This window comes from Motacilla alba, chromosome 1 (genome assembly GCF_015832195.1).
Source record: "Motacilla alba alba isolate MOTALB_02 chromosome 1, Motacilla_alba_V1.0_pri, whole genome shotgun sequence".
NCBI lineage: Eukaryota > Metazoa > Chordata > Aves > Passeriformes > Motacillidae > Motacilla > Motacilla alba.
Genome location: NC_052016.1, coordinates 5,139,201 through 5,152,167, shown reverse-complemented (window position 1 = coordinate 5,152,167; position 12,967 = coordinate 5,139,201). Strand labels below are relative to the sequence as shown.

The 12,967-nt window shown below is 39.9% G+C and overlaps 1 protein-coding gene across 1 annotated transcript in view; it reads right to left on the bottom strand.

The window, feature by feature from the left end:
• Nucleotides 1-12,967, bottom strand: part of PDXK (pyridoxal kinase) — a 46,801-nt gene that overhangs the window by 14,821 nt on the left and 19,013 nt on the right. Inside the window, exons 2-6 of the mRNA XM_038132567.1 lie at nucleotides 12,693-12,747; nucleotides 5,846-5,950; nucleotides 2,728-2,811; nucleotides 1,028-1,074; nucleotides 23-108 (exon numbers count right to left, since the gene is read on the bottom strand). Coding sequence (XP_037988495.1) covers nucleotides 23-108; nucleotides 1,028-1,074; nucleotides 2,728-2,811; nucleotides 5,846-5,950; nucleotides 12,693-12,747 — 377 coding nt within the window. The remainder of the gene's footprint in view (nucleotides 1-22; nucleotides 109-1,027; nucleotides 1,075-2,727; nucleotides 2,812-5,845; nucleotides 5,951-12,692; nucleotides 12,748-12,967) is intronic.

Below are 12,967 nucleotides of genomic sequence, written 5' to 3'. Positions count from 1 at the left end.
AGAAAAAGAAACACACACTTACTCAGCTTCAAACTGGTTAGGAGTGATTATATCTGCAACAGGTACAACTTTGTCCCTGTAGACTGGCAGGAGATCCTTGGGCACATACTGGGGAGGAAAAAACAGAGCCAGGAGTTGTCAGCAGTGTCTGAGATGTGGGACTGCAACTCTCCTTCCCTCAACCACCACTCCTGCTGCCACTGAGTGACCTGACAGCTCCAAACTCTGCAACTGCAGGGGCAGAGCATCCTACAGCTGGGGACGCTGTCACCAACAACCCTTTCTTACCTGGAGGTGATGGGAAGCACCATTTTTAAGGAGATGGACATAAACTGGCAGCATTAAAAGGAAATGATGCCTGGGTGAGGAACTTTGAAGTTCTCTCTCACCAAGGTGACACAGCAGCATTAGGAAATACAGAGTCCCAGTTCAATCATGTCCTTACCTCCAAACCAAACTGTTTTGTAAAAAAAAAATGGATTAAAAATGAATGGATTTTTGTCAGTGTGCAGCCTGGTATTGGCACATGGGACCTTTCTGTCACTGATCCCAGCCCAGAGTCCAACAGCTGTCAGATCCCACACGAATTAAGTCATCTTCATTTAGGCTTCAGGGCTGTGTCAATTCCCAGGATGACTGACAATGGCACCCAGGCTACCAGCCAGAACACAGCTCTGGAGAGATGCTGAGAGAACTCCAGAGAGACAAGGATGGGGAGCAGGGGGATATTTTCCTGTGGACAGGGTCTGTAGGGGAATATTTTCCTGTGGACAGGGTCTGTATACCCTCTGTTGTCTCAGGAGAGAGCCAGAAATAATCCCAGGGCTGGGCATTTGTCATTCTTTCCAGATACCAATCTCATTCAAAACCAAGAAGTTTAAGTACAAACTTACTTGATTCTGGGATCCAAAGCCACACTAAGGTAAAGCACCTTTTTTTTTTTGTTGTTTAAAAAATAATAAATCTTTGTACATCTTTATACAACAAACATTCACTACACAGAGAATCCAAACAGAAAAGGACTCACCATAGAGCCTTCTCCATTCCACTTGTCACCCATCACTGGATCACACACTGGAAAGAAATTTAGGTTTAGAAATAGGGTACAGTTATAAAGACCCTGGTGGGAAGGAGAAATTTTAGGTTACAGTGGTGGCTACAGAACAGCATTGAGCACTTCAAAGCTTACACACTCTCACAGCTCTTGTAGCACACTGAAATTTGTATCTGGCAGCTGCTAATTTTGAAAGAGTAGGTCATGTGCCTTAAAAAGTTTTCTAGAATGGTAGTATGGAGGGGAGAAATATGGGAGAAGATAACAGCTCTGAAAAGTGTCCTATTTTTACTTTAGTGTGAAAAAATATATTCCAAATGTACACACCAAAATGCTGTGTGTGTATTAAATAAAGTGTTATAATGAAACAATAAGAAAATTCATGCCAAAGTACTTGGTGTAATGGTATTAACACGATTGGCACAGGTTCTGGATCACCAGCAGTACTGACAACTCCCTCCAAGTGTCCTCAGTGAGGATGGAAACAGCCTAGCATTGCACTTCAAAAAGGAACATTGAAAGATCTTTAAGCAAGATCAAAAAGAAGCACAAATCCAAAGGTATCAAATCGATCTCAGTATTTCAGGAAGTTTCTATGAATAAAAAGAGGGCAATTTGTTTTACATTTAAAAAAATATTTTCTTTACGTTAGAATCTATTTATTAAACTTACAGGATCTTAGAAGCCTTGTTGTGATCTCACCACCTGACCACTTCCTTCCTGTTCTACACAGTGAGATGTCTCTTTCTGTTCATATTCCAAAAGAGTCTTTAGCTTTCACACAAGGCTATGAAGAATTTGACAATCCAATCATGTAAATAAAGACTAAAAAGCAACAAAGCCCAGACAAGATTTCTCTGCTATATTCTGCTAATTAAGACCTATGCTTTGTTAATTTGAAGTCAGGTATCACCGCTCAGTACAACACCCTGCAAATCCTGCCAATCATTCTAGATATTTCCTGGCCACGCTGTTTACAGAGCCTGAAGATGACAGCTCAAACCATCATCCCCAGCTTTTTATCCCACTAAATCCTCACTGACTTTGCCCCATCAGCTGAAATTCAAGCCTATGCTGGTTATGTTCAAAATTCCTGAAACACTCGGGAGAGCAAGAAAGGGAAAGAAGAAATCTCTTCTCCCAGGCTGAAGCCTGGAGCCTCTCACTCCCTGGCTAGTCCTGGGGAATATTAGAAAGCACCAGAGCTAAAAAAGCCCTGGAGTTCAAGGTTAAATCATGAAGCTTATGAGGCAAAGCAGGACATTTCTGGGACGTGACGTGGAACCGTGGCAGGGTGACATGGGAGAGCCTGTCCTGCTCTGGCTGACTTGGAAATCAAGGAGAGGTTTCATCTGCCAGCACACACAGCCTCTGAGCTAGCAGCAGCAGCTGGCTGGGATTTTTATTTTCTCCTGGATACAGACAACCAGTCCTCAAGGCACACTCTCCTTTGGATGGCATAATAAGAAGCTCACTGAAAGGCAGCAAACGCAGAGATAAAACCCCACCTCCCTGACCACCTAAAGCTGAAATGCAACATCCCTGCAGGCCCAGCTGGCTCCAGACAGACCAGAAGTGTTGTGTAACATCAGAACAGCGTTTCCATCCTAGAATGTGAAAATGATGAGCATACTCAGTGAGGAAGCAGGAAGGATTATAATGCACATCCTTACCATACACGAGGTTAGAATTTTGTTGCTTCAACTCCTGGACGATATCCACCACCATTGCAAGAAATGATGTGTCTCTTGTATACCCTTTCAGGAAAAAAAAAACAACAAACCAAAACCACCTTTGAAGTCCAATTTCATGAACACTTTTGCTGGTTTTAGTTTTAGACAGGAATGCTGCATACTTCTCATTCTTTGGATAAATGCATTTTTATAAGAGAGGTATTTCAGCAGTTGACTCAGGAATAACAGGTTGTAATACAAATTCAGACAGTGCTTGCACAACTACAAGTATAACCTTAAAAATCCATTTACTAAGAATGTTCTATAGGAAAGGCTCATGTAACTTCAAAATGCTTGAACATATATGAACAAAGGTCAGGCTAGAAGGAAAAAACATTCCCTTTATTAAAAACAATATTTTGATCAGTATTATTTTTTATGCAGTAAACAGAAATTTTTTCAAAATTCCATATACTTTTCTCATGCTCTGTCTTGAGCCATTTTTTTTATTATTGATAGTGTTCATGCTGATAGAGTCCAACACATTAATGCAATAGAGATTTAACCTTGATAATTTTAGAGCACTCTCCAAAATACCAATAAAGTTCCTATTTTTCAGGCTTGGCAGTGAAATAAGCTGGAAATAAGTTTTACTGTATTTCAAGTCCCCCAGCACAATGCTAGCTACACAATATTCTTATTTAATCACCAGTTTTTAAATTTTATAGGTGTTCCTTAATTTATATATTTATGTAATAACTTTAGTTACAACATTTACGAATTATCAATTTGATTTTAATTTATGGTAGTTCATTTCTTGGGGAGGTGCTGGGCAGGGCCAGGAGCTAGACTCAATATTTGTGAGTCCCTTCCAACTCAGCATATTGTGTGATTCTCTGATTTAATACTATTATTTTTAGCAAGGCAGCATATTTCAATGTCCTTGTAAATGTCCACTCTAATAAAATATTTTAAACTACATTAAAAAAGTAGATTTTGGAGGTTTTTTTCTACAATTGAAAAATTGATCAATTCTTGGGTGCTGCAGAGAAATTGAAAAGATTTTTTTCAAAATGCTGGATTTTATCCGTGAAATGCTGATAATCAATCAAAAGAGTCAAGCAAAGATATTTTTTTAATGACCTGTGATGGCAGACTGGCTGGAAAATAATACTAATAACATTGAGTAAATAATAATAATACTGAAAATAATACTGTACATCACTGACAGAAGTGTTTAAAACACTCACACTGAACTCCAATTCATCTCTTACCTTGAGTGTCTTGCTGTAAATGGAACAAATACAAGAAGATCTACAAATAACTAACTGTCACAAAAAGTCCATGGAGTGTTACCTTGTTATTAACTGGCCTAAAGATAATAATTTTAATCTCAGCTGAGATATCTACAATCATCAGACAATTAACAGTCAAATCCCACCTGCTGATAAATTGCTTTTCAGTGTTTAAATAATCATATCCAGCTTGTTTGTGGTACAAAGTAGTTGTGCACTGCAGTGAATAACTGCTTGAAGAGAAAAAAATCTGACTTTTGGCCCTGAATTTAAAAAAAAATGGGTTTTAAGTTCAGCCCCAGTGCAGCTGAAGACTAAAACACAAAAAGTGTTATTAGATGTTCAGAAATTACTGCTCTTTCCACCCGTGCCTTTTTTTGTTCGTACTAAAAATGGCTGCAGCAAATGAGATCTTAAAACAAACTTGAACAACATACAAAAATCCTATTTTAAAAAACTTTTACTAATAAATAATCCCTATTTCTCCCAAATTCATTTTTGCTGAAGATTTTTATTTTCCTTCTACCATTTTTTATCTCTTACATCCATTTTACCAGTGATAAGAAAAGGAGTAGAGGTCTTTTCCAAGAGTTGGAAGTGAAATAAGAAAGGAACCTTTCTGCTAAAAGAATACTCAAATATTATTTATAAATTTTGCACACTAACATCTCCTGAAAATTGCTACAATACAGTGTGCTTTTCCTGGAAATGTTCTCTGTGTGAGTTCCTTCCAGGAAAGAAAGGGTGTTTATCTATTTCTCAATAACAAAGAACCCATTTATGCCAAAATTAATTTCTTAACCTTAGTTCAATCTATTTGCTATTCAGCCTCCCTTATTTTGGAGATATTCCTTGAAAAAACCCTGATAATATCTCTTTGGACATGCCACACCCTTTAAGCCAGAATGACTGCTTTGGAGTTGTAAGCTATGCACTTAAAATTTCCAGTTTTCCCTGTGTACAAAGAACATTCCTGCATGTGGAAGCCATGAAATCAATCAAATCTGGTCATGTATTTCTGCTTACCTTTAAAAAGTCCCTGTTCACTGCTGTAAGAAATTGATACTGTTATCCAAACCACAAGCACAGCTCTTACTGAGGTGAAATCTGATCAGTAACCTACTTCTGAGAAGCAGGAATTGGGTGAGAAGAAATTTTTACTAAAAACTTCTTGTGGAATCTCTCCTTTCTATGAAGTATTCTACCAGAAATTCTCTTTGCTTGTATTTATAAACACTTAGTGCAAGCAGAAAAAAACACTGCAGAACTGGATTCACTCAGATGACCTCCACAGTAACAAGAGCAAAAAATCAAGATATATGACAGTCAAAACCAAGACCCAACTCTACTCATACTTTGCTCACTGTCCAAAGCAGTAAGCCTTAAAGATCAAGTTAAAAAAAAAAATCAAGGACAGAAAAAAAAATCAAGGCAACTGTTAATAAAATCATGCTGCAGAGTGCTAGTAACGCAGACTTGGGAGAAAGGGTTAGACTCATGTCTTCCTAATAAATTAAAAAATAATACTCTGACATTCCACATCCATTGTTCCAACAGAGGCACTCCCAAAACATTAAGTGAGCCTGTACATGCCTGGCCTGCACAAGTCTGTAAATGATACAAGGGGATCAATTTACCTACCCAGTTACAACCTCCCAGCTGGAGAACTCTGGCTGCTCCAAGCTAAACAGCACCAGCCAGTTCAGACTATAACATACAGCTGAAATTTTAATTGCTCGGCTCGCAACAAGGAGGGATATGTTTTACGTTTCTTCAGCCCTGTTTGCATCTGCTGGGAAGTGCAGGGAACAAGCTCCTCTTACCTGTGAGCACATAATCGTAGCGGTTGACCTTGTTCAGCTTCAGTCCTTCGTAAAGCTCGTGCAGCTCATCTGAATTCAACACCTGACCCTTCCAGTGGGCATAGCCTGCAAAGCAAACACCAGGGTATTGCCGTGGGTGTTCTGGGCAGTCAGGACTTGGTGAAGCAAAGGAGAGATCTTGACTCCATTTCAGAAGGCTGGTTTATTATATTATGATATATATTACATTAAAAAAGACCACGCTAAAACTATACTACAAAGAACAGAGAGAAAGATTCATCAGAAGGTGAGACAGGAATAGAAAGGAATGAATAACAGAGTTCTGTAACTCCCAGAGAGTCCAAGAGCTGCTGCCTCCTCGATTGGTCACCAAGTAGAAACATCCCAGACTGACCAACCGAGGAAGCACCTGCTGCATTCCACAGCAGCAGATAACAAATTGTTTACACTTGAAGCTGAGGCCCTTCAGCTTCTCAGGAGAAGAAAATCCTAGCAAAGGGATTTTCATAAAATATCACAACCACACCAGGGCATCTCTCAAAAGATGGATCTTCTGTTTCAGATCACACAGATGATCCACGTGGAGGGAGCACATCCAGTATCAGCATAGGAAGCATTTTCACCTCCCCTCCTGTGAAATGCTGTTGCTGAATGAAAGCTGCTGTAAGCACTGAGCTCAACTTCTCCTTAGCACCTCTGCCTCCCAAAGGAACTGGAGTGGCTACACTGCAGTCTGAGAGTGTCTATTTAACAGCAAATCAAGCTGAGCACACACAAGCTCCTGCAAGGCTTCCCAAGGAGCTTTTGCAAGTATCCCTTTCCTGTGTGGAGGAGGAAAAACGTATGTTTTAGATTTCACTGGAGGAGGGTGTCAGTATAATCTATTTTTGTTATCTTATACTATATATAAAAAAAAGGAAATATTGACAGTTAGATGACAGTCTTAATAGGCTTACAGATCTGTCTGGACAGAGGCCTGCACCCATCAGATAAAGCATCCACTGGGACCTGCATGTCACAAACAGAGTGACCACAGCAGACCACAGCAGGTCTTTAAGTGTACATGGTCACCTGACAGACTTTCTTCCCAAAAATAGCACAATTTCACTGCTGAGGATCCTGGAGGAGGAAATGAGTAGCAGAAAGACACTACAAACAGATAAATAACATCCATATACTCCATATATCCTCGAATGATCTCTAAGAATTACAAGCAAATATTATGCTCAGCTGAGAGAAGCAGATGGAAGGTGGAAGTTACTTGGGGTAAACTCAACTGATTCCAGCAAACAGTGGAACAAGGCAGCCAATTCCAAGGAAAATAAAAAATATCTACCTTAACAGAATCTGAACATTTGTTGAGAAATGTAAATGCACCTTGCACCTTGTCATCAAAGCCTGCCCATCTAGATGGCACCAAACACTCCTGTGTATGTAAGAATGGGGCTTCCTCCAGGATATTGGATGAGGCATCCACAATTTAGCTCTTTCAATCTCCATAAATTCACAGTTTGTTAAAAAGCTTATCTTTTTATTGAGTGGAATGAGGAAAAGTGAAAGGTTAAGTGAGGTATCCTCTCCCATACCTCCCCTGTGTAAAGACAGTGGTATCTTGTTTGTTTTAACTTCTGCTCCTGCAGTTAGAAAATTCTGTGATGAAAACTGTTGGCTTTGATTATCACTCTAAACTGACTTATTAGAGTGGCTGCCAAAAGGTGTCTAGAGCCTGGGATAAGCACATTTTTCAGATTTCCTTCCTGTGAATGCAAACAGACCCAGGGCATGGTGAGCAGATGGATCATTTTGCTCTCCTCAGCTCACAAAGGCCAAGCCTCTAAAACACAATTTGCTGCCAGCTGGCTGGGGGCCTCACTCACATCAGCCACCAGCACTCCCTCCCAGGAAAATGCTGCTCACAAAGTCCCTGTGAAGAAAGGGGCAAAATAAGGGGTTTCTGTTCTGAAGAACCCCTGAGTGCATGTAAATCCAGGGTTTGGTTTATTTAACACAAATGCAGATATTTGCTCTCTCACATCTGCAGCATCACACAGAAATAATCAGTCCTCTCCTCTTGTCCAGCCTCTGTAGCACTGAAAAGCCAGTTAAGGGACACAAGAGTCCTTCCACTGGGGCCACCAAGGAAACTGGGGGCACTTTCCACCCAGAATCAAGGCAAAAAATGCTGACATTTATCTTACACATGGCCATAAAAATAACTATTATAGATGGCCCAAGCAACCTGGATACTTTCAGGAGCCATTCCTACAAAGACCTTGTAAATTCAAAAGTTAAAAAAAAGTTATTAAAACAAAAGTTCACCTTCCCATGTCAAGCTGTCTTAAATGCACAATGCACAGTGCTCATGTTACACTGATCCTCCACTGATGGAGAGAAATAAATACAAAACCTCAACTTTAGGCAGCAGCCCAGCTATTCTCTGGAGCTGGTGTCACATCCATGGGGTAGGGACTTTGAGCTCTGCAGCAATGACTTCCACAGGTAACCTGAAGATCCTTTTAATTACCTGGTAACGTGTAATACAACCTGAAGTCTAAATACACGACAGCCAGAGTTAAAAACAAAGCCCTAGGGAAGCTCTCAGGGAAGCCCCAGCTATTGAGACATTAAAAAAAAAAAAGAGGATGCCTTCACTGGAGCTGCAGAGAACTGTGATGTCACTAGGAACTGAATATGTTCATGTAATAACCAAACCAAATCAAAACTGGCAGCCCCACTATGCCCTTTCCCCAGGGTAATTTCACATAACATGACAAACAGAAGGGGCAAATCCCATGACCCTGCATTTATCCTGGCAGGATCTAACACCAAAAAGCAGAAAGAGAGAAGAAAAAGCCAGTTACTCATGTTCAAAAAGGGATTTAATGAGCTGGAGGATGGGGTCCCAGGAAGAGGGACTATCTTGAAAGGGGTAAGGCAGAAAGGAAGAACGCTGAGGCCTCCTTGTTTTGGGTAGAAAACCACCAAATAATTCCCCTCAGTGCTGCTCTGAGAGAGCAGAGAGAACACTGCAAATCATGACACAGCTCTTCAAAACCCCACTTGGCTCAGATTGCATTCATCTCCCATGTCTGTAATAATTTTAAACACACATGAACATAAACACTTAAATAACCTTATACCCCTTCTGCCTGGGTTATTATCTTTTATTGCAATTACCTGTTATCTATTTGCTTTCAGCAGATAAGGCAACGACAAACAAGTAAGATTCATCAGTCTCCAAGGAAATGTCCTGGTTCACTTGTATGAAAAATAAATAAAATAACAAAAACCACAACCAAGAGAGGCAGCTAATCCTTCCCCCAAGATGAATTTACATGCTTGCCTTCCTCTGCTTTTTTTTTTTTTTCCTTTGTAATGTGTTGGAATAATCCTCTTAATTACTTTCAAAAACAAGGATGAAAGAAAATGAAATTACCAGGCATATCAGAAGGAAAAAAAAAAAAAAACCAACTGACCAACACAGCAAAAGTAAAACAAGCTACCATTTTAGTATAGCAGAGCATGTAAGATTCCTTTGTTTTCCAGCCCAGAACATTCTGTTCTGAGGTTTGAGTTCTTCCTGTGGTGCTCCCCGCAAAACTATTCCAAGTGACTCCAGGAACAAAGAATTTCACATGGGAAAAAGGAAAAAAGTTGTAGTGTTTAAGGCCTGTGATGGACAGGCAATCTGAGCCCATCTGAGTCACAAAATTCACATTGCACACTCCAGCAAACAACCTGGTCTGAACACATGACTCATCTGTAGCTACCAGGAGGCCTCCAACAAAACCAGAAATTAAGTACCAAATTCCCCACTGGATTTCTCCTAGCTGGTCACAGAGTGGGAGTAAAATGTTACCAGTGTCAGGCACAAGTGGAGATCTTTTCTTTCTGCCCTGCACACGCAGGGGTGAATGAATCACCTGGGTGGGCAGACTGTGCACACTCACATCAAGATATAATTGTAGTTTCTCATGTGTTAGCCCTACCAGCCAACCCAGCCACCCACTACACACCCACTAAGTGGAAGTCAAACGTGCTCAAGAATAAAAGGAAAAGTAACAGAAAAAACCCCAGGTATTTGTTCCAGAGCTGTTTCAGAGGTAGGATTTGGATGGTAGAATAAGCACATTATTGCTTAAAATGAACCTACCAATGAGAAACAAAACTGGAAATCACTGAAGAATTAAAAAGCTACCCCAAAAATATCAATTATACAATTCAAAATAAATCTAGGTCTTTATCTTTGCACATCATATGAGGTGATGCTTCTATAAAGGGTATATTAATATAGGATAAAGAGCACAGTCTTAATAGGCTGTATGACAGCTTCTTTAATTTGTATGTGCAGCATGATGCCACTCAAGTGTGAGTCACTCTAATCACTGAAGGTCCTCACGAAGCAACATGACAAACTCTTCTCCCAGGGGCACTGATTCAAAGCACATTTTCCAAATTTCAGGATTATCAGAGACTAAAGAAAACTGCATTTTCTGAGCAGGAGTCAGCAGAAAGAGGCCCGTGGTATCTTACTAATTTGTAAACAGGGCAAAAAAAAAGAGCAATAATGATTCACCAAAGTCTGTTAGTCATAAATTCTCCCTGCATTTTATTTGCTGCTAATTCCAAATTTAAAAACAGGGGAAGAAGGAAAAGTATACCATGTCCAAACCCCACACATTCTTCCACCTGTGCTCATCTGGCATTCTTCCAGAAACTGAAGTTCACAGCTAGATTTTGAAGGAGGAGTTTGTCCTCCAGGTTTAATGATGATGACGGAAATGGTCCTTGTAAAATTTTGTTCTCATAGGAAAACCAAGTTACCTTCACCCATTCACCCAGCACACCATGCCTGTGTATTGCAGGACAGTGCCAGACACAAGCTCTGCTTCCCAAAACCATGAGGTTGTGTGGAAAACTTTGGCATTTTTTTAACAGGTTCAGTAAAACAACAACAACAACCACCCCCCCCCAAAAAAAAAGCCCCAAACAACAAAAAAAACCCCAAGTAAACAAACAAACAAAACCAAAAAAACCCCAAAACAAAACAGAAAAAAAACCCCAAAATAAACAAAAAAAAGTGACTCCTAAACATCAGGAGTAGTTCCAATATTTTAAAGACTTGTGATATTTGAGATATTTTTGGGTTTGGGATGCTCATTTCAGTCTTCATGTGGGAGGAGAAACCACAAATTTAGTGTTCCTTCCACTGTCTGCCAAACCTTGAATGAAACACTGGTAACCTGTCCTTGGCTGTGATATCATTAAAAACAAATTTAAAATAATATTTTTTTGTTTTAAGAACCTGGTCCCCCTAATGTAATTTTTCCACCTTCAGAAACATTCAGTTTATGGTCAATAAAACCTCTATGAAGCTCTTGCAGTGCCCTATAAAGCTGATTTAATCTTAAAAAAGAAAGCCAACAAACAACACGTGCTCATGCATTTCAAGTGCCAAATAATGTGACATGACAAAATTGCTTAATTTCTGGAAGATTACAACAGTTTTGCCCAGCTATTGAAACTAAACAACAGAACATTTTAAACTCCAAAATTAAATAAATTCTTTAAATAAACAGAAGTCACATCTAAGTATCTTTGAAAAACACAAGAGAACCTTTGTACTGTGCTAAAGGGTACAAGCAAAATAAGCAGATTTTTGCCTAAGCCAGGGAAGGCCTCATTCCCTTGTTTAATTATTACCTTTTTTGTGCCCTTCCTCAACAAGCAGAGACAGCTTTAAAGCCACCTTTGAAACATTCATTTTTTCTTCCCAAGGTGACACTAAATTCCCTCCATGACAGTCATCTTACAGCCTTTTGAAAGCTGCATGAACAGAGTCTGATCTCTGTTTCCAAATCAGTAGTTTATTAATAGAGCTGCACCTGTAGAGATAGTAGAAAAGTACCTCAACTTTTGCCTTCTTTTTTTCTTTTGTCAGAAACAACTTCTGCTCTTTTCCAAGATGTTGAAGGCAGAATTTGCTCCCAGATTATTCTCTGAAGCCACCTATAGATTTTCTCTATAGTATCTAGAGTATATCTATATATCTAGAGTAGCTCCCCTCTCAAACAACCTGCCACCACCAAGACAGCACATGAGTCTTCAGTGATCCAAAAATAGCAAGTCACTTGGAGCTCCTTTATGGGTGAAAGGTATTGCTAAAATAAAGATAGATTTCAGCTTTCTTTTAAGATATTGAGTACTCTGCACTGTGAGTATTAGGAAGTCTGAACATGTCAGGTGAGTGCACTGCATTCAGGCTTAGAGCTTAAATAAAAATACACCCAAAGGTATTAAAGCCTTTCTTCCCACCAAAATGAGATTTTGGGATACTTGACAGTACCTGGGTGGGCATATAGCAAATAAACACTGCATCTACCTCAGTGTTTTTCTGATGTTGGGGTGGGTGACTATGTGACTGTGACTCTCATAGAGCCATGATTCACAGAAAACCATTTTGAAGACTCCTTTGTTCACATGCCTGGCTGTGGAAGTGGCTGTATTTGTGTTATTTCACTATCTGACTTAATCAGATCACTGCCTAACAAAAGAAACTCACACTCTGAAGGGCAGAAAGGGACGTGCCCACATCTATCCTGCCAATGCCCTACTCCCATATTCAGGCTTCTGAGAGACTTGAATCAAAACATGAAAATTACATTTCCATCCTCCATGGTGAAAACGTGAGTGAAAACATAAGACCAATGTCCTCTTTAACTGGTTTGTGGCTCCCAAAGAGTCTTATGTCTTTACATAAGACCAATGTCCTTCCACTGCCTTGGGATGAGGTGAGCCCCATGCTGAGTGAGTTCAGTGACTGTGGAGTAGATCTGTAAAATTTTACCTGTGTGGTTTGAAAACTGGACAGAGTTCACCGTATCAACTTCAAATCCCAAAACCTGTAACAGAACACAGGAATATTTCTTTTACTAACACAACTTTGTTAATACATTACCCACATCACAGAAGACAGGAAAGAACTCCTGGATTTTCAGGGCATACTTAAAAATCTTGGGAGCTGAGTCAACGAACATGCAACAAAAGTGCCACTGGCACAGCTCAGGATGCTCATGCTGGAGTTCATCTGGGGATAAGGCCAGAGAGGCTGCTCCAGCAGCA